The sequence below is a fragment of the Megalops cyprinoides genome, chromosome 5 (assembly GCF_013368585.1).
Source record: "Megalops cyprinoides isolate fMegCyp1 chromosome 5, fMegCyp1.pri, whole genome shotgun sequence".
Lineage (NCBI taxonomy): Eukaryota > Metazoa > Chordata > Actinopteri > Elopiformes > Megalopidae > Megalops > Megalops cyprinoides.
The window spans coordinates 41,737,501-41,756,163 of record NC_050587.1 but is presented as its reverse complement, the minus strand read 5'-3'; the positions used below and the strand labels follow the sequence as shown (position 1 = coordinate 41,756,163).

At 51.1% G+C, this 18,663-nt stretch overlaps 1 protein-coding gene across 1 annotated transcript in view; it reads right to left on the bottom strand.

Annotated features, from left to right (window-relative positions):
* Positions 1–250: 250 nt before the first annotated feature.
* Positions 251–18,663, bottom strand: part of pcsk5a (proprotein convertase subtilisin/kexin type 5a) — a 27,345-nt gene continuing 8,932 nt past the window's right edge. The window contains exons 12-38 of the mRNA XM_036530021.1: positions 17,360–17,548; positions 16,893–17,029; positions 15,747–15,866; positions 15,502–15,604; positions 15,179–15,372; positions 14,785–14,869; positions 13,803–13,909; positions 13,309–13,438; positions 13,073–13,188; positions 12,505–12,607; positions 12,143–12,290; positions 11,889–12,069; positions 11,510–11,578; positions 11,377–11,419; positions 10,775–10,917; positions 10,443–10,643; positions 9,951–10,034; positions 8,919–9,117; positions 8,227–8,441; positions 7,893–7,979; positions 6,932–7,165; positions 6,653–6,830; positions 3,505–3,722; positions 2,826–2,926; positions 2,528–2,678; positions 1,768–2,028; positions 251–990 (exon numbers count right to left, since the gene is read on the bottom strand). Coding sequence (XP_036385914.1) covers positions 251–990; positions 1,768–2,028; positions 2,528–2,678; positions 2,826–2,926; positions 3,505–3,722; positions 6,653–6,830; positions 6,932–7,165; positions 7,893–7,979; positions 8,227–8,441; positions 8,919–9,117; positions 9,951–10,034; positions 10,443–10,643; positions 10,775–10,917; positions 11,377–11,419; positions 11,510–11,578; positions 11,889–12,069; positions 12,143–12,290; positions 12,505–12,607; positions 13,073–13,188; positions 13,309–13,438; positions 13,803–13,909; positions 14,785–14,869; positions 15,179–15,372; positions 15,502–15,604; positions 15,747–15,866; positions 16,893–17,029; positions 17,360–17,548 — 4,537 coding nt within the window. The remainder of the gene's footprint in view (positions 991–1,767; positions 2,029–2,527; positions 2,679–2,825; positions 2,927–3,504; positions 3,723–6,652; positions 6,831–6,931; positions 7,166–7,892; positions 7,980–8,226; positions 8,442–8,918; positions 9,118–9,950; positions 10,035–10,442; positions 10,644–10,774; positions 10,918–11,376; positions 11,420–11,509; positions 11,579–11,888; positions 12,070–12,142; positions 12,291–12,504; positions 12,608–13,072; positions 13,189–13,308; positions 13,439–13,802; positions 13,910–14,784; positions 14,870–15,178; positions 15,373–15,501; positions 15,605–15,746; positions 15,867–16,892; positions 17,030–17,359; positions 17,549–18,663) is intronic.

Below are 18,663 nucleotides of genomic sequence, written 5' to 3'. Positions count from 1 at the left end.
CTCGCCTCGCGGCTGGCGCTGTCTCGCCTCGCGGCTGGCGCTGTCTCGCCTCGCGGCTGGCTCTGTCTCGCCTCGCGGCTGGCTCTGTCTCGCCTCGCGGCTGGCTCTGTCTCGCAGCTGGCGCTGTCTCGCCTCGCGGCTGGCGCTGTCTCGCCTCGCGGCTGGCTCTGTCTCGCCTCGCGGCTGGCTCTGTCTCGCGGCTGGCTCTGTCTCGCCTCGCGGCTGGCTCTGTGTCGCGGCTGGCGCTGTCTCACCTCGCGGCTGGCGCTATCTCACCTCGCGGCTGGCTCTGTCTCGCCTCGCGGCTGGCTCTGTCTCGCCTCGCGGCTGGCTCTGTGTCGCGGCTGGCGCTGTCTCGCGGCTGGCTCTGTCTCACCTCGCGGCTGGCTCTGTGTCGCGGCTGGCTCTGTCTCGCAGCTGGCGCTGTCTCGCCTCGCGGCTGGCTCTGTCTCGCCTTGCGGCTGGTTCTGTCTCGCCTCGCGGCTGGCTCTGTCTCACCTTGCGGCTGGCGCTGTCTCGCCTTGCGGCTGGCTCTGTCTCGCGGCTGGCTCTGTCTCGCAGCTGGCGCTGTCTCGCCTCGCGGCTGGCTCTGTCTCGCCTCGCGGCTGGCTCTGTCTCGTGGCTGGCTCTGTCTCGCCTCGCGGCTGGCTCTGTCTCGCAGCTGGCCCTGTCTCACCTCGCGGCTGGCGCTGTCTCGCAGCTGGCTCTGTCTCGCCTTGCGACTGGCGCTGTCTCGCCTCGTGGCTGGCTCTGTGTCGCGGCTGGCTCTGTCTCGCCTCGCGGCTGACTCTGTCTCGCGGCTGACTCTGTCTCGCCTCGCGGCTGGCCCTGTCTCGCCTCGCGGCTGGCCCTGTCTCGCCTCGCGGCTGGCTCTGTCTCGCCTCGCGGCTGGCTCTGTCTCACCTTGCGGCTGGCACTGTCTCGCCTCACGGCTGGCTCTGTCTCGCGGCTGGCTCTGTGTCGCCTTGCGGATCGTGCTGAAAACAGCTGCTGCATGTGAGTGTCTCAGAAGATCGACTCAGCTGCAGGCCATTCACAGGAAACAGCCCGCAGCTGCGGCTGTGATGTCATCACTGCTGTTGGGGTGTGTTTTCTGTAGGGAGCAGCCCTGTTGGGCAGCAAAATGTATTCAGATTAAAACATGCAGGACCCAGTGAAAATAACAGTGAAAGCATTTTCCATTGTTCTGAAATGCACGTTATCAGTGGTGCGGTATGGCTGGACACAGCTGTACACATGCTTCTCGCTGCATGCAGATCCCAGCACTCTGTAGTTTCAGGGTGAAGATGTACAGTGACCCTGTGGATCAGCAGACCCCAGCCAGATTGCTTTAAAACTTGGTTTATGTAATCATGGAAATACTTTCACATCAAAAAACATATTTCTGAAAACAAAATCATCCACCCACCTGCAGAAAAATGGCTGCATGTGGAGAGTAGGAAAGAGAAAGACAAACTACAGGATTCCAAGAGTGTCTGATGACAGCAGCCCTTCACCTTAAAGCTACCACAGAGAAAAGCAAACACAGAGAAAAGGCTGCCAGGGCTTTACTGTAAAGTGTGTAGCTATAGCAACACATCAGCCATTGGTAACTAAGGCAGTATAATTTTTTGTTTCTGTATTATGTAGTTTCTGGAAGAGTGATTCACCGTGGCTAGGGAAGTGGCCTGGCAGACTACCTCAGGGGTAGCAAGGAACTCACAAGGAGGTACACATGAACAGCCAATCAGGAGAGAATATGGTGCTGACATCACTATCGGAAAGAACAGTTCTCATCCTCATACTCCAGCTCCTCTTCCCCCTCTTCTCCAAGCTGGCCGTATTTGAACTTGCGGTAGACAGTCCCATCCTGCCCCATGTACACAATGTCCTCCTCATCCTCCCTATCAGTCAGGTCCACCAGCTGCTCCTCCTGGTGGCGGCTGCCTGTCGCTGCACTGGAGTGACTGCTGCTGTTTCCTAGCTTCTTATAGCCACTGACATTCTCCTGGGACGTGTCCTTCGAGCGGGACCGCTTGAAGAGGAAGACTATGGCGCCGATGCCCAGAAGTAGAAGGATGAAAGAGGTAACAAACAGGGCTGGATTCCCAGTTGAGTCTTCTTGGTTATGGAAGGCAGTGTGTGTGCTGAGAACACACTGTTCTGTGGAGACGGAGCTAACGTTAGCGCTGTGGGATAGAGAGGCTGAGCTGAAGGGATTCACACTGTAGAGCCATGGCAGAAATGTGCCACTTCATAAAAACAGCAGCTCGCTGCTGTCTTCCATGTGGCAGGTTATTTGGTCCTACTCCTCTCTGTACAGCACTCCCTATGGCAGCAGGGAGCTGTGCTCTGCCAGGAGGTCTAAGACAGTGCTCTGAAAGGTGGTGAGTAGCACTGGCCTTTAATAAATGTATTAAATTTAATAGGATTTAAAAACAATGCTCCATATGGCAGTAAATAATACCACAATAAATAAGACAGTTTAATAAAAACTGCTCCAGATTTCTCCACAGGCTGTCAGCAGTGTGTGACGGGCAGGCTTTACCGTCAGTCTCCGTGCAGTTGCAGCACTCCAGTGGGAGGGTCTTGGACTCTTTTGATTGCTGTGACTCATTGCCGCAGCAGGGGAGACAGCGCCCCCCGGCGGACAGGAGATCTGGAGCAGCACACGTGGTGCAGTTGTAGGGCCCAGGGCCCTGGCAGCCCAGACAGGTAGAGTCACACTGTTCACACCTCAGGGTGGTGCTCTGCAGGCAACAGCAGGAACAGCACAATCTCCATGGTTGCATACCATCAGACACAGGCACACAATGATCCATTTTTGATCCAAGTTCATCAGTTACCTCAGAGGCTGGGTACTGTCCCATAGTGCACTGGGACTCACACATACCCCCGGAGAGAGTGTATCCCATGTGGCAGGAATCACAGGCCAGGAATCCATTTTCTGCTCACGCGTGAGAGAATACACAGTACAGCGCACACGCATGTCACCGCAGTGCGCACGCACGTCACCGCAGTGCACACGCACGTCACCACAGTGCATGACATCACACACATCACCACAGTGCACACGCACGTCACCACAGTGCATGACATCACACACATCACCACAGTGCATGACATCACACACATCACCACAGTGCACACGCACGTCACCACAGTGCGCACGCACGTCACCACAGTGCATGACATCACACACATCACCACAGTGCACACGCACGTCACCACAGTGCGCACGCACGTCACCACAGTGCATGACATCACACACATCACCACAGTGCGCACGCACGTCACCACAGTGCACACGCACATCACCACAGTGCGCACACACGTCACCACAGTGCACACGCACATCACCACAGTGCGCACACACGTCACCACAGTGCACACGCACGTCACCACAGTGTGGGATGTAACTATGATTATTACTGTGAATATATTCACAGAGGAAATGTAGCTCACACTTATCCCCGTTCTGTTACACAGGAGCTCAGACATTAACCCAGGTGATGGCTCTCGTACCTGTGCAGGTTTTACAGGTGGAGTGACACCTTTCACATGTTCTCTCGCGGGTGTCAGGGTAGTAGCCAGGTGGGCAGGACAGCCGGCAGTTTCCGTGTGTCCGCAGGTACAGGTGTCCGTCCCTGCAGCTCAGACAGCGGCTGTCCCCCCTGCCACTACACTCTCCACAGCTGGGGTCACACCTTTCGCATGTGCCTGTCGTCACATTGCCATAGTAACTGAGCAAAAGGAAAGACAGTGGACAGAGGGGTAAAGCTGGTAAATGTGTGTGTGTGCGTGCTGTGAGTGTTTGTGTGTATGTGTCCATGTGTGCAAGTGTCTCTGCTCAAGAAGTCACTACAACACTTTTATCATTCAAGAGCCAAGTTTGAGAACAGGTTCAGTGTTTGGAAGGTGTGTGAAAGTGCACAGTCTGAGAGACTGTGGGACGGCAGCACTGTGTCAGCATGTTTCTGATCACGCCCTTCCACCTGCCTGCCCACTTATCACTGTCTTTACAACAGCAGAAGAGGCCTTTCCACAGGCAGCAGCCAATTCTGCAACATTCAGCAGCTTGTTCTCTTCTGATGATACAGGCTGCTGTGAATGGGCACACAAAATGCCCACATTTCTGTGTAAACTTATCTGTAATAATCATATAATATTGTAAAAAGAAGAACGGACTCATGTATATTTGGTAACACAAAAAATAAGAGATTCAGCTGAATATTTAATAATACAGTGCAGAAGGGTTTAATGTATGTGTTATATAATACAGAGAGGTTCCATGCGGACTGAGCAGTAGTCATATTTACAAACTTCTGCTGAAGTCCTTCTTACATAACTCATCAGAACAACCTGCCAACAGCCTTGAACGTTGGCACCATGGTATCTTAATTAGAGATTAAAGGCACTGTACAGTTTACAGCCAATTAAGATGATTACAAGCAGTTTCAGATAAAAAATTCCAGAACTGTACACAAGCATACTACTAAAAGAAAACATACAGAGTAATGTTTAAAACTACACATTTTTGCCTTTGCCTAAAATCAGAATGCACTGCCTCTGGTCATACCTGTTGGAATTACATTGATGTATATGTTCATTAATAGAAAGCCATGTAGGGTACGTTATCACCATTGCTAGAGCAATGAATGAGCTGTTTTCACCCTGGTCTCTGCTTTTCTCTTCCAGAACGACTTGTTGGACACCAATCAGTGCAGATTCAAAACCAGCCACTCCACCGAAACGGCCCTCCTGTCTGTTGTTGACACCCTGCGGGCGGCGAGAGCTGCCTCCATGTTGTCGGCCCTCATCCTACTAGACCTGTCTGCCGTCTTTGACACAGTGAACCACCAGAACCTCCTGTCCACCCTCGCTGAACTGGCCATCACTGGCATGGCACCAGCACTACACTGCTGGTTTGAGTCCTGCCTCACAGACAGATCCTTCAAGGTATCCTGGAGGGGTGGGGAGTCTAAGTCCCACAGGCTAACCACTGGGGTACCTCAGGGATCGGTGCTTGACCCCTTCCTATTCTAACTATACACAACCACACTGGGTCTGATTATCATACAGATTTGTGCTGTACAACATGAGGAAAATTGGGCCCTGCCTATCTGAGTATGCTGTGCAGCTCCTTGTTCAGGCTCTGGTCATCTCAGGACTGGACTACTGCAATGCTCTCTTGGCCAGCCTATCTGCATGCCCTATTAAACCTCTGCAGTTCATACAGAACGCAGCTGCACGTCTGGTTTTCAACCAACCAAAAAGGGCTCATGTTACTCCTCTCTTGGTCTCACTCCACTGGCTCCCTGTAGCTGCACGCATCATGTTCAAGGCCTTGAACAAAACTGCACCTAAGTACCTGAACTCACTGCTGGAACTCTATGTTCCCTCTTGACTGCTATGCTCTGCCACCGAACGGCGTCTGGTGGTCCTGGCACATCATGGTGTTCAATCAATAGGACTTTCTCTGCCATTATTCCCCGGTGGTGGAATGAACTTCCACACCTCATCCGTTCTGCTGAGTCCCTCTCTGTCCTCAAGAAACATCTGAAGACACAGCTCTCTGCTCTCACCTGAGCACCTGAAACACTTCCCCCTAAAGGAACTTCTCATGATTAAAACTATCTCCTACTAAACTACAAAATAAAAAATTTAAAAAAGTAATAGTTTGGTTGTAATGGTTTAATGTAATGGTTTGGTTGTAATTTAACACACTCCCTAGCTTTACCTGCTAGTTTGTACCTTGCCTGGTCAACCATTGAAACCTGGTCATGCAGCGCTTCTTATATTGTTGACTCTGTATGGTTTTTCGCTTGTATTGTACCTCACTTGTAAGTCTCTTTGGATAAAAGCGTCTGCCAAATGAATAAATGTAATGTAATGTAATGTAGAGGTATTATTATTGAAACAGTTTTGGAACTCATTGAATGCCTATATAGTAGCATCCCATTATCTTATGTTAAGAAAATACTAAAATCTTTGTGGAAAGTCAAAGAAATACCATGTTTTTCTGCAAGAGAATTAAATAACTCAAAATTAAAAATTTCCTCAAAAGATCCAAATAGCAAATATCAGCTATACTTTTAATTAATTATCAGTGTTAATAGGAATTTGGTTTGTGAACACAATGCAAAATGTCCCATCACAGAGGATAATGCTGGACTTGTTTTGTTGGACTAAGGCTGCACTGATACCATTACATTACAATATTACAGTATATGCATTATAGTATTTGAATCAGCTGATACAGAGGGCTTGGAAAGTAGGAGGAGGCATCCAGATGACATGAAAATTGCAGCATTAGTTAAAAAAAACTAGGAGTGCAGTGATTTCATTTCAGAGAATGGTAACATACTGCAGCAGTCAGACTCCATAGCCCACATTAGAGCTACATGTCTCCCCAACACTGTACCTGAAAAGCAATCATTTCAGTTTTATCATCTAAAATGGAAACTCTTTTGTCCTTTTCTTAGACAGTATATTCTGAATTGAATCTGTGTGAAACAGCCTTGGACTATGACAGTGCATCCGAGACATTTTGTTAGAAGTTGTCTTGTACTTTTCTGCTGTTTGCTCTACCTATAGCACACCTGTTTAGTCTGTCTTTAATTCACCTTTGTGGTCAAATGTAAAACACATTTCTGCTCTAACTGGAATGTACCTGGGCTGACAGGTGTCCACACACGCCTTGTCCTCTCTGAACAGGTGAGGTTTACAGGTGAGACACTGGTGACGGAGTCTGCCCACGCAGGTCAGACAGGACAGGGGGCAGCGTTCACAGTGCCACTGCTCTGTGTCTCTGAAGAAGCCGGCAGGACAGTCATCTACGCAGGTCCCATCTGTGGACACAAATGCTGTGAGTGACCCGGTCCTGCCCGCCTGTGTGTCCAGAGCGTTTCTGCAGAGAGCAGGTCAGTGTGAGACTGAGCGGCTCACTCACTCAGGAGGAAGTGTTTGTGGTGGCAGCCCAGGCAGTGCAGCTTGGAAGGGCCGCTGCAGTAGAGGCAGTGGGCGTGGCAGGGCTGGCACTGTCCCTGCGGGTCCCTGTAGGAGTGTGAGGGACACTCTGTGTGGGGGACGCAGTGGCCCTGAGGGTCCAGCCTCGACCCCTCCCTGCAGCCGGTGCAGGAGCTCCTGTGAGGCCCGGAGCACGTCAGGCATGACGCATCGCAATCTGAGACAGCACCACAAGGGGGCGACAGAGAGCTGTGAGAAAGCACTGACTCATTCATAGACACATCACAGATACATTAGGATATATATATATATATGCAGAGAGAGAGAAGACAGAGAGATATATACACACATACATACATATCTCACACACAGCACAGTGACTTTCACACAGTGCGGTGACTCTTTCACACAGCGCAGTGACTCTCTCACACAGTGCAGTGACTCACACACAGCACAGTGACTCTCACACACAGTGCGGTGACTCTTTCACACAGCGCAGTGACTCTCTCACACAGTGCAGTGACTCACACACAGCACAGTGACTCTCACACAGTGCGGTGACTCTTTCACACAGCGCAGTGACTCTCTCACACAGTGCAGTGACTCTTTCACACAGCGCAGTGACTCTCTCACGCAGTGCAGTGACTCTTTCACACAGCGCAGTGACTCACACACAGCGCAGTGACTCTCTCACACAGTGCAGTGACTCACACACAGCACAGTGACTCTCTCACACAGTGCAGTGACTCTTTCACACAGCACAGTGACTCTCTCACACAGCGCAGTGACTCTCTCACACAGTGCGGTGACTGTTTCACACAGCGCAGTGACTCTCTCACACAGCGCAGTGACTCACACACAGCGCAGTGACTCTCTCACACAGTGCAGTGACTCTTTCACAAAGCGCAGTGATTCCCTCACGCAGTGCAGGGACTCGCTCTCACCCCTGCATTCCCGGGTGTGGGGGTCGTGGAAGGTGTGGGTTGGGCAGTGTGGCAGACATGCCCCGTCGTGCAGAGCGGCCTGCGGTTCTGCACACGCCCCGCAGTTATTCGGCCCCGGGCCCTCACACCACGCGCAGTCAGGGTGACAGCGTGCACACACACGTCGCTCAGCATGGGGGTAAGATCCAGCAGGGCAGGCCTCTATACACACACTCTCAAACAGGAGGTGAAACTCAGCACACTCTGCGGGCAGAGAGAGTGAGAGGAGCTGTAGGTGCTGTGCTATAATGTAGGACTCGTATTTTAAACACAGCGGGAGTTCAGACCCCCCCACCTGCACACAGACCGTCCCCAGTGCAGTTCTGGCAGCCGGGGGGGCAGGTGTGGCAGCGTCCCGCGCGGGGGAAGTGTGCAGGGGGGCAGGTCTCTGAGCAGAGCTGGCCATGCAGGACGAAGGGCTCCACACAGCTCAGGCAGTGCGCGCTGCTCCCCCTGCAGGATGCACACTCCGCAGCGCAGCTGCGACACTCCTGCCCCGAGGGGTACCCCCTGCGTGGGGAGACGCAGACAGAGAGAAATTATTTACTGCTTTAAATAAAATTAATAATAATAATAACAATAGCGAAATAATAAATAATTAATAAGTACTACTGGTATCTGATTACCAATGTGGTTATGATACTGCACCTGTATATGTTCTGATTCTGTATATGTATATGTTCTGATTTCTTGTTCTGCATGTTATGACTGCTTTGGCTATACAAGTGCTTATTTGTCATGCAAATAATGCGCTTTTTGAATTTGAGAGGGAGGGAGAGAGAGAGGGAGGGAGAGAGAGGGAGGGAGGGATGGAGACAGAGAGAGAGAGAGAGACAGAGAGCGTGAGAGAGAGACAGACAGAGAAAGTGAGAGAGGACAGAGTCTGAGAGACATTGTCACTGGCTGGTGATATCACAGTTTAAGAAACAATAAAAATATCAAGAAACTATTGAGACATGCAGGTGTGTGGTGTGGGGAGCCTCGAACCTGTGGCAGTGCCGGACACACTGTCCGTCCTGCAGGTACAGCTGCGTCCCGCGGTCAGGCTGGCAGCTCTCGCACCGGCCCGGCGCTGCACACAAGGCACAGCCTGGCGGGCAGCTCTCACACCGGCCGCTCACCTCGCTGCCAAAGCTGCCCGGCGGGCACCTCACCTCACATGTCTGCTGCGCAGTCAGAAACCTGCCTGGAGTCACAGCGGTCAGAGAGGACCACACTGCAGCGGTCAAAGCAGAGAGGACCACACTGCAGCGGTCAGAGAGGACCACACTGCAGCGGTTAGAGCAGAGAGGACCACACTGCAGCGGTCAGAGAGGACCGCACTGCAGCGGTCAGAGCGGAGAGGACCGCACTGCAGCGGTTAAAGAGGACCGCACTGCAGCGGTCAGAGAGGACCGCACTGCAGCGGTTAAAGAGGACCGCACTGCAGCTGTTAAAGAGGACCACACTGCAGCGGTTAAAGAGGACCACACTGCAGTGGTCAGAGAGGGCCACACTGCAGCGGTCAGAGCGGAGAGGACCACACTGCAGCGGTCAGAGCAGAGAGGACCACACTGCAGCAGTCAGAGAGGACCACACTGCAGCGGTCAGAGCGGAGAGGACCACACTACAGCGGTCAGAGAGGACCACACTACAGCCGTCAGAGCAGAGAGGACCACATTGCAGCGGTCAGAGCGGAGAGGACCACACTGCAGCAGTCAGAGCGGAGAGGACCACACTGCAGCGGTCAGAGAGGACCACACTGCAGCCGTCAGAGCAGAGAGGACCGCACTGCAGCGGTCAGAGCAGAGAGGACCGCACTGCAGCGATCAGAGAGGACCGCACTGTTGATGAAGTCTCTGATGAAGTCAGTGTTTAGCAGGGACTCTACACCACTACACCACACTGATGCTCCCCAGAGATTAGCAGACACAGACAATGACTGACACAGATAGACAAATCTTCAGCTCACCAAACAGGCAGAGAAACACACGGAGAGACAGACAGACAGACTCACCACGGAGAGACAGACAGACTCACCTGTCACACAGGTGCTGCACTGGTTCCTCTCTCCTCCCCAGCAGGAATCACAGGAGGAATGACATGATTCACACTCACCCTCCCCTGATGAGAGACCAACACAGCTGTGGAGTCAGACATCTGATCAAGAGTCAGAGACATCTGACTGAGAGTCAGAGACAACTCACGCAGAGTCAGAGACATCTGACCGAGAGTCAGAGACATCTGACCGAGAGTCAGAGACAACTCACGCAGAGTCAGAGACATCTGACCGAGAGTCAGAGACATCTGACCGAGAGTCAGAGACAACTCACGCAGAGTCAGAGACATCTGACCGAGAGTCAGAGACAACTCACGCAGAGTCAGAGACATCTGACCGAGTCAGACACAGAGATAAATAATGCGCTGCCTGAGGCAGCTGATCTGGAGTCATAGATAACAAATGCAGTCAGAGCCAAATCATACAGAGTGAGAGGCAGCTGTGAAAGACTGAGAGAGAGGGAGACGCGTCACCAGAGAGGAAGCTGCTCCCAGGGCAGGTGTGTATGTGTGGAACACACTCTTCATCCTGCAGCTGCTCGTCTTCCTCACAAGACTCACAATCATCTTCCTCAGGCCCTCTGCAACGCACACACTCCTCACGGCATGGCATACACTCCCGACTCTCCTCATCGCCATAGAAACCATCCCGACACTCCTCTACACACTTCCCATCTGAAACAGAGCTCATCTTATTAGTGTTACACACACATTAAACACACACACACACACACACTCATTAAGTCACTCACTCACTCTCTCTCACACACACACACTCACACACTCACACACACACACACACACACCTGACAGGAAGAGATCAGCTTCACACCAGAAGCAGTCCTTTGCATTGCAGCTGATGCAGTTCTCAGCACAACTCTCACAGACCATCTGCTCCTCCACACTGTACGTCTTTGCAGGACACGTCTTATAGCAGCTATCCTGAAACCTGCCGACAGCACAGACACAATCAATCCAACCAGCACACACACGATCAACCAACACAGACACAATCAATCCAACCAGCACACACACGATCAACCAACACAGACACAATCAATCCAACCAGCACACACACGATCAACCAACACAGACACAATCAATCCAACCAGCACACACACGATCAACCAACACAGACACAATCAATCCAACCAGCACACACACAAACAACCGGAACAGACAGGCAGAGTCAAAGAACAGACTCTCTTATGATCCACACACAGAAACAGTACATTACGTAAACCATAGACATGACACAGTATTACTTTCCACACTACATACTGCACAGCAGGTGTATGAAGGATAGCCTGCTTGGCTTTTTTAAACTGAAGCCTGTACAGTGAGGCCTTTCTTTTATTTTCAGTTCACATATGGTGTAAAAGAGATCATTCATGCGGAATAAACTCACTGATAAAATCCCTCTGTGCAGGACAGACAGTGCCTCGGGTTGTCTACACAGGAGATCAGGGCAGGTTAAGGAACAGCATCACATATAAATAGATTACAGCAATGTAAGAGAGCCTACAGAGAACAGGACTTACAGAGAACACACTTCCTACAGCCCTCCTCACACACCATACACTCCCCGTACTCCGGGTCCTCCACCTCACCTGTGTGGGGGAGACAGAGAATAACTAACTGCACTGCTCTCTCTCCTACTTTCACCCACAGATATTATCAATGGAATATAACTGCTTGGTAAATTATATTATATGAAATAGTAGTATAATAGTGTATATATATATATATATATATATAGAGAGAGAGAGAGAGAGAGAGAGAGATAGATAGATAGATAGATAGATAGATAGATAGATAGATAGATAGATAATTATTATACCATTATTATTACTTTCACTTTACTGTGTGATTGGAGTTTATCTCCTTGCTGGCACATCACTTTACTGTGTGATTCCTCACCTTCTCCACACTCCAGGCGTGTGCAGACTCCAGCGCTGGGGTAGTAGGAGTCACTGCAGCGGAGGCACCAGTAGGGGGTGCTGCAGGCCATGCAGTTGACAGGACATGGCTCACACATGCCCCCCTGCGAGGGGAAGTGGCCGTCTGGGCATGCAGCCACACACTGACCCTGCAGCAGGTACTGCTCTGTGAGAGCAGAGACACTCTGAATATGGAATTGTGATTTGATTGTGTGGCTGATTTATTGATGACACTCTGCTGTTACCTTTGTCGCAGGAGGTGCAGTTGTGTGGGCCCCCTCCCAGGCACTCTGCACAGGTGTGGTCACACAGGTGGCACTGAGCACCTGACAGGTATTTCCCTGGAGAGCAGCCAGCGTCACAGCGGCCCTCATGCAGGGACCTGCAGTGAGCACAGAGCTCGCAGAGTTACCCTAACTCAGGGCATCTTCCTCCATCAACGACAATCACAGACCCACTCTGCCTCACCTCACAGGGCTGGAGTTAAAGTCCCGGGTAATTGGTTGATTGGTTGATTGGATGGTTGGATGGTTGATTGATTGGTTGATTGATTGGTTGGTTGATTGATTAGTTGATTGATTGATTGATGGTCTCACCTGTCTGGTGGGCAGCTGATGCAGTCCCAAGCCTCGGGGCCTGTGCAGAGGTGACAGGTAGGGTCACAGAGATGGCAGTTCCCAAACTCGTCCTGATACTCTCCTGAACAAAACCACACAGGTGAGTCACAGGTATGCACACTACACCTTCAAGCATACGAATACAATTAAACATGACATGATCTTGCACATTTAGAAAGGGAAATGTTTAAGCCGCATGCAGAGAGGACAAGACGCTCACTCCACCTGCAGTCTACAGAATGTCTATGTCTCCTCTTTCACAGACTGCCTCAGCTCAGGCTGGTTACAGTCAGACACTGTCTCCTCTTTCACAGACTGGCTCAATGTAGCCAAAGGAGGCAGGAGCATCAGAGGAGAGGCATGACTGGTCAGACAGATGGGTCAGGTGACCAAGTCAGGTGACAGGAAAGAGGCTTTGACAGAACTGCTAATGCCACAGAGAGGGAGTGGTTACTGTGAACCAGAGGAGTGATTAAACAGAGTAAAAAGCATCAGACAGAAATGGTACTTGTTTAACAGGAGCTCTCTTGCCATGCATATTACACACCATCCTTACAGCTGGTGCTGGGGGCGCACCGGCCCGACTGCAGATGGAAACCAGTCACACAGCTGCTGCAGGCCTCTGCCCCCGGCCCCACACAGGTGAGGCAGCTGAGGTCACACCTGCCCAGGAGCACATGAACAATTAAGCTTACCTGAGCAAGAACCAGAGGAGCAGAAGCAAACCAGCACAGAGTAGGGTGTGGTTTGCCACCGTCTGGGAAGGTGTGCTGGAGGCCTCACCTTTGGCAGGTGTTCTCCATCTCTCCACCCAGTCTGACAGGAAAGAATCTCTGGCTGCAGGAGGGTACACACCTCCAGTCCTCCAGCAGAAAGCCCTCTGCACACCTGGTGCACGCTGCCTCACCCGCACCTGCGGACACAGCTCTGTTTCACTGTGCCCTGCAGAATCCTCCAGTGCAGGTGTGTGTGAGCCGCTCTTACCTGCACAGGCAGCACAGGCAGCACAGGCAGCACAGGCTGGGTGGCAGTGCAGGTGTGTGTGTGAGCCGCTCTTACCTGCACAGGCAGCACAGGCAGCACAGGCTGGGTGGCAGTGCAGGTGTGTGTGAGCCGCTGTTACCTGCACAGGCAGCACAGGCAGCACAGGCAGCACAGGCTGGGTGGCAGTGCAGGTGTGTGTGTGAGCCGCTCTTACCTGCACAAGCAGCACAGGCAGCACAGGCTGGGTGGCAGTGCAGGTGTGTGTGAGCAGCTCTTACCTGCACAGGCAGCACAGGCAGCACAGGCAGCACAGGCTGGGTGGCAGGCCTCACAGGTTCTGCTCTCGCTTCTGTAGAAGGTCCCTGATTCACAGAGCAGCTGACACACACCCCCTTGTAGGCTGAAGAAACAGAGCCCAGAAACAAGCACACACACAGCACAGTCTCACTGAAAACTGTTGTGACCAAATTATAACACAAGAAAAACACAACAGCGCCACCTGCTGGGACACACTGCTAACGAGCAGCACAGTGCTGTCTGGCCCTGAGGAGACATTACGGCTCACCAAATACCACTGAGATTAAAACTGAAAACACAGATGAGCTTTAACAGACTCAGTCAGCACAACCTGGACACTAAGACCAGTTGATACAGGCAGACCTGGCAACCCAGAGAGCACAGAGAGACACAGACAGACCTGGCTCTATACTTTCACCATGACACAGAGCACAGAAGGGAAAACACCTTCCTCTGAACTCTCCTGTTCTCCCCACATGTTGTAAACATGGGTGATATAGAAACTCCCCCTCATGCTGGATTCATGCTAGCAGTGAAGCTCACGGCTGCCTGAGGGACGGGGACCAAAAGAGGGAAAATGCATCATGAATGTTCTACATTTCATTTTATTGCAGTATATTCTAATGCTCTGGCAGTATGCTCTGAGTGGTATTTCATGCATTTTGAAGGTCTGAGACAGGGAGGGAGAGGGAGTGTGAGAAAGAGAAAGAGAGAGGGAGTGTGTGTGAGAGAGAGAGAGTGAGAGAGAGAAAGACAGAGGGGGGAGGAGAGGGAGAGTGTGTATGGAGAGAGGGAGAGAAAAAAGAGAGGGAGAAAGAAAGGAAGAGGAGAGGAAAAACTTGAGTCCTACTTGGTTTATGAGATATTTGATGAGATGGGGATGAGATAATTTGTTTAATGACAAAAAAAGTTATTTGTCAAACTCACCCTCATCAATTAGGAAATCAAAATCAGTGTAAGAGAGGGCAGGTTTCCTACCTCAGGCCTGGACTGCAGTCTGTGCAGTAGTCAGAGGAAGTGCATTTCCTGCAGTTTTCACTGCACTTCCTGCACACACCCCCATCTGCAGAACAAAACCAGCCTCAACCCCAGGACTGCACAACCACACTCCTCCAACCCTAACCCAACCGCACTCTCCCTGACCGTAACCCAACAGCACTCCCTCTGAATGTAACCCAACCACACACCCCCAACCCTAACCCAACCACACTCCCCCTGACTGTAACCCACTTGCACTCCCCCTGACCGTAGCCCAACCCCAGGTCCCCTGACCGTAATCCAGCTGCATTCTCAGGGCTGATGCTGTTCTCCTGTGGTGGATGATGGCGTCTGCACTGTGCTGTGGTGTGGTTACGCTGGGGGCGGGACTTACCGTTGTGGCGGTAATAGCCATCGCCGCAGCTGGACACACAGCGGTTGCTTCCCTCCTTCAGGAGGTGCCCCGACCAACAGGAAGTGCACTGGTCACTGCGGAAACCCGTGCACGTCTCACACAGGAAGTAGCACTTCTTACAACGACCCCTGCTGTCAGCGAAGAAGCCATGCGGGCACTCCGACACACACGTTCTGCAGGGTCACAGAAACACAACGTACGGCTTTCCTGGGTTTAACACGTCTGCTTTCAAATTCCAGTCATGATTCAAAAGCCTTCAGATAATTTCAGGGCATTCAGGGTATTGAGGTTAATATTGTAACCTTGTGTTATTGTTGTTCTTCAGAACGTTGTGCAAACAGCCAATACACTGATGGGCTCCTGGTCCATTGCAGCCAAACTCATCACACTCTGGGTCACATGCTCCTTGTGCGAGAGAGCAGAGACAGAGAGTGAGCGCTTTACCTGAAACAGAGGCCCCGCCCACCAGGAGGAGGGCCTGTAACAAAGAGGTGTGGTCTGTACTTAAAGGGGTGTGGTCTGTGAGGGGAACCCCTCCCTGGCTTACCGTTGTACTCCTGTTCTTCCTCAGCTGGGGGCTCTGCAGCTCGTGGTTTTTCATTGCGCAGAGAAGGGTACGGGTACAGAGATGTGCCATAAAGGACCAGAGACCACTCTGTCAGTTTCCCTAAAGGCCACAGACAGACCATGAGCCACCATGATGGACAGCACCGGCAGCCAGCAGAGGCACAGAGGCAGGAAGGTGGAGGGAGTAACGTAAAGCAACTCAACCTCAGATCAGAATCATCTGCACCAGCAGCAGCTGCTGATCAGCGTCAGATATCAGTGAGAGAGGGGATGCTGTGTGGTGTAGTGGTAAGGAGCAGCTGTGTGGTATAGCGGTAAGGAGCAGCAGTGTGGTGTAGCGGTAAGGAACAGCAGTGTGGTGCAGTGGTAAGGAGCAGCAGTGTGGTGTAGCAGTAAGGAACAGCAGTGTGGTGTAGCGGTAAGGAGCAGCTGTATGGTGTAGCAGTAAGGAACAGCAGTGTGGTGTAGCAGTAAGGAGCAGCTGTGTGGTGTAGTGGTAAGGAACAGCAGTGTGGTGCAGTGGTAAGGAGCAGCAGTGTGGTGTAGCAGTAAGGAACAGCAATGTGGTGTAGCGGTAAGGAGCAGCTGTGTGGTGTAGCAGTAAGGAACAGCAGTGTGGTGTAGTGGTAAGGAGCAGCTGTATGGTGTAGCGGTAAGGAGCAGCTGTGTGGTGTAGCGGTAAGGAGCAGCTGTGCGTTGCAGCGGTAAGGAGCAGCTGTGTGGTGTAGTGATAAGGAGCAGCTGTGTTGTGTAGCGGTAAGGAGCAGCAGTGTGGTGTAGCGGTAAGGAGCAGCAGTGTGGTGCAGCAGTAAGGAGCAGCAGTGTGGTGTAGCGGTAAGGAGCAGCAGTGTGGTGCAGCAGTAAGGAGCAGCAGTGTGGTGTAGCAGTAAGGAGCAGCTGTATGGTGTAGCGGTAAGGAACAGCAGTGTGGTGTAGCGGTAAGGAGCAGCAGTGTGGTGTAGCGATAAGGAGCAGCAGTGCGTTGCAGCGGTAAGGAGCAGCTGTGTGGTGTAGTGATAAGGAGCAGCTGTGTTGTGTAGCGGTAAGGAGCAGCAGTGTGGTGTAGCAGTAAGGAGCAACAGTGTGGTGTAGCGGTAAGGAGCAGGAGCATCAGTTTGCTGGGTACCTGTATCTATCAGGCTCCTGGGCTGGGAGGGAGAGTCGTGGATTTCGAGGGTCCAGTTCCCAGCTGCTTTCTCTCCCCAGCTGTGAGTGGTCATGAACTCCCAGTTCCTAAACCCCTCCACAGAGTGGTCAAATAACCTGAACCAGGAGACACACATACACACACACACACACACACACACACACTGAACCAGGAGACCCTCATTTTGATGGTTGAATATACAAACAGCAGTGAAGTGGGAAACTTCATTTGAAAATCTTTCTGTCAAAGAAAAGAATTTGCCTGTCAGTTAGACAGGGAAGCTTCACCTACAGTATATGCCGGGAGACCTTTTGTCTGCTGAACAGGTGAATTTTGCCTTTTGGATAGATGTTACTCAATAAAACATTTTTCATGGAGAGTGAGGTTAGGTGTAGTGGTTAGGTAGGTGAGCTGTACCTGTAGGCCAGGTAAAGAGAGGGATGTACCTGTTGGCGAGCAGTTGTGACTTTGTCCCAGAGGGTGAGATGAGATTGATTGACAGGTCTCCGCGGTGAGGATGGGTGATGGTGATTCGAAGCACAACGTGCTCCAGGTAATGGACGTGGTGGAGGGAGTGACCCCAGCAGCCTGAGGCTCCAAGCTGCACTCTCAGAACACGCTGAGGATGGATGGTCCTGCTAGGACAACCAATCAGGACATAACACACGGGGGGTGGGGGGTGGGCGGGGTACCAGGGCTGGCTCTATTTCTGCAGCTCTTATATTATATTATATAACACCTGTTTCAATTTGCACTTCACTTTTCACCATGGAGAGGGCATGGACAAAATAATAGAAACACCAAATGAAAAAGGACTCATATAACGTAACTAACTAAAGAGGAGTCTATGAAAGTCTCATATTAATGTCAATACTAATTACTGATACGTTACTGCTATAAGAGACATTTTAAAATGTCAGCTTCAAAGGTAACATGAGAGATCTAACAGAGGTCAAATTGCAGGTGGGAAAAATTATTATTGGATGTGTGCAGGGGAACACTGTTAAAAACGGACAGGATGTGCCAAACAAGCAAAAACTGAATCAGGCAAGATCAGTGCTCAGAAGCTGAAGCTCTCAGAGAGGACAGCTGCTAAAAACCACAAAACAACTGCCTCAAAAACCACAGAATCTGCTCCTCTGTGACCATGTCTCAACAAAAACTTTACATCATGAGCTTCACAAAGCTGATGTTTTTGGTAGGGCAGCCATTTGGAAACCTCTTGTGGCTATGGCCAGCGTGTAACAACCCCACAGGTGCAAACAGTGTTTCCTAAAGATGTTCCCATATTCCAAGACAATAATGTCCCCATACACACTGCTAAACAGATGCAGGAGTGTTTCATGAACACCAAGATGAAGTCAAAAAATTGCCTCTCCAACCACCAGATCTAAAGATCACTGAAATTTTATAAAAAAGGCTGGAATGTAGAGTGCAGAGATTTCCACCTCCTTCATCTCTTACAGAGCTGGAGGCTTCCTGAGGAATGCTTCAATGTCCACTAGAAACAGTTCAAAGCCTGTATAACAGCATTCCAAGAACCAAAGCTGTTCTGAAGGCAAAGGGCTGCCCAACTCATTACTATTTAACAAATATTCACTACATTATACATTGTATGCATTTAGGAGGAACCCTTATCCAGAGCGACTTCCAGCACAATAGAAGCTAAGTGTATCCATTCAAGTTAAATGAGCAACAGTGTCAGACCAGCCTAACAACACTCTCAGACCAGTGAGTGTGAGCATAACAC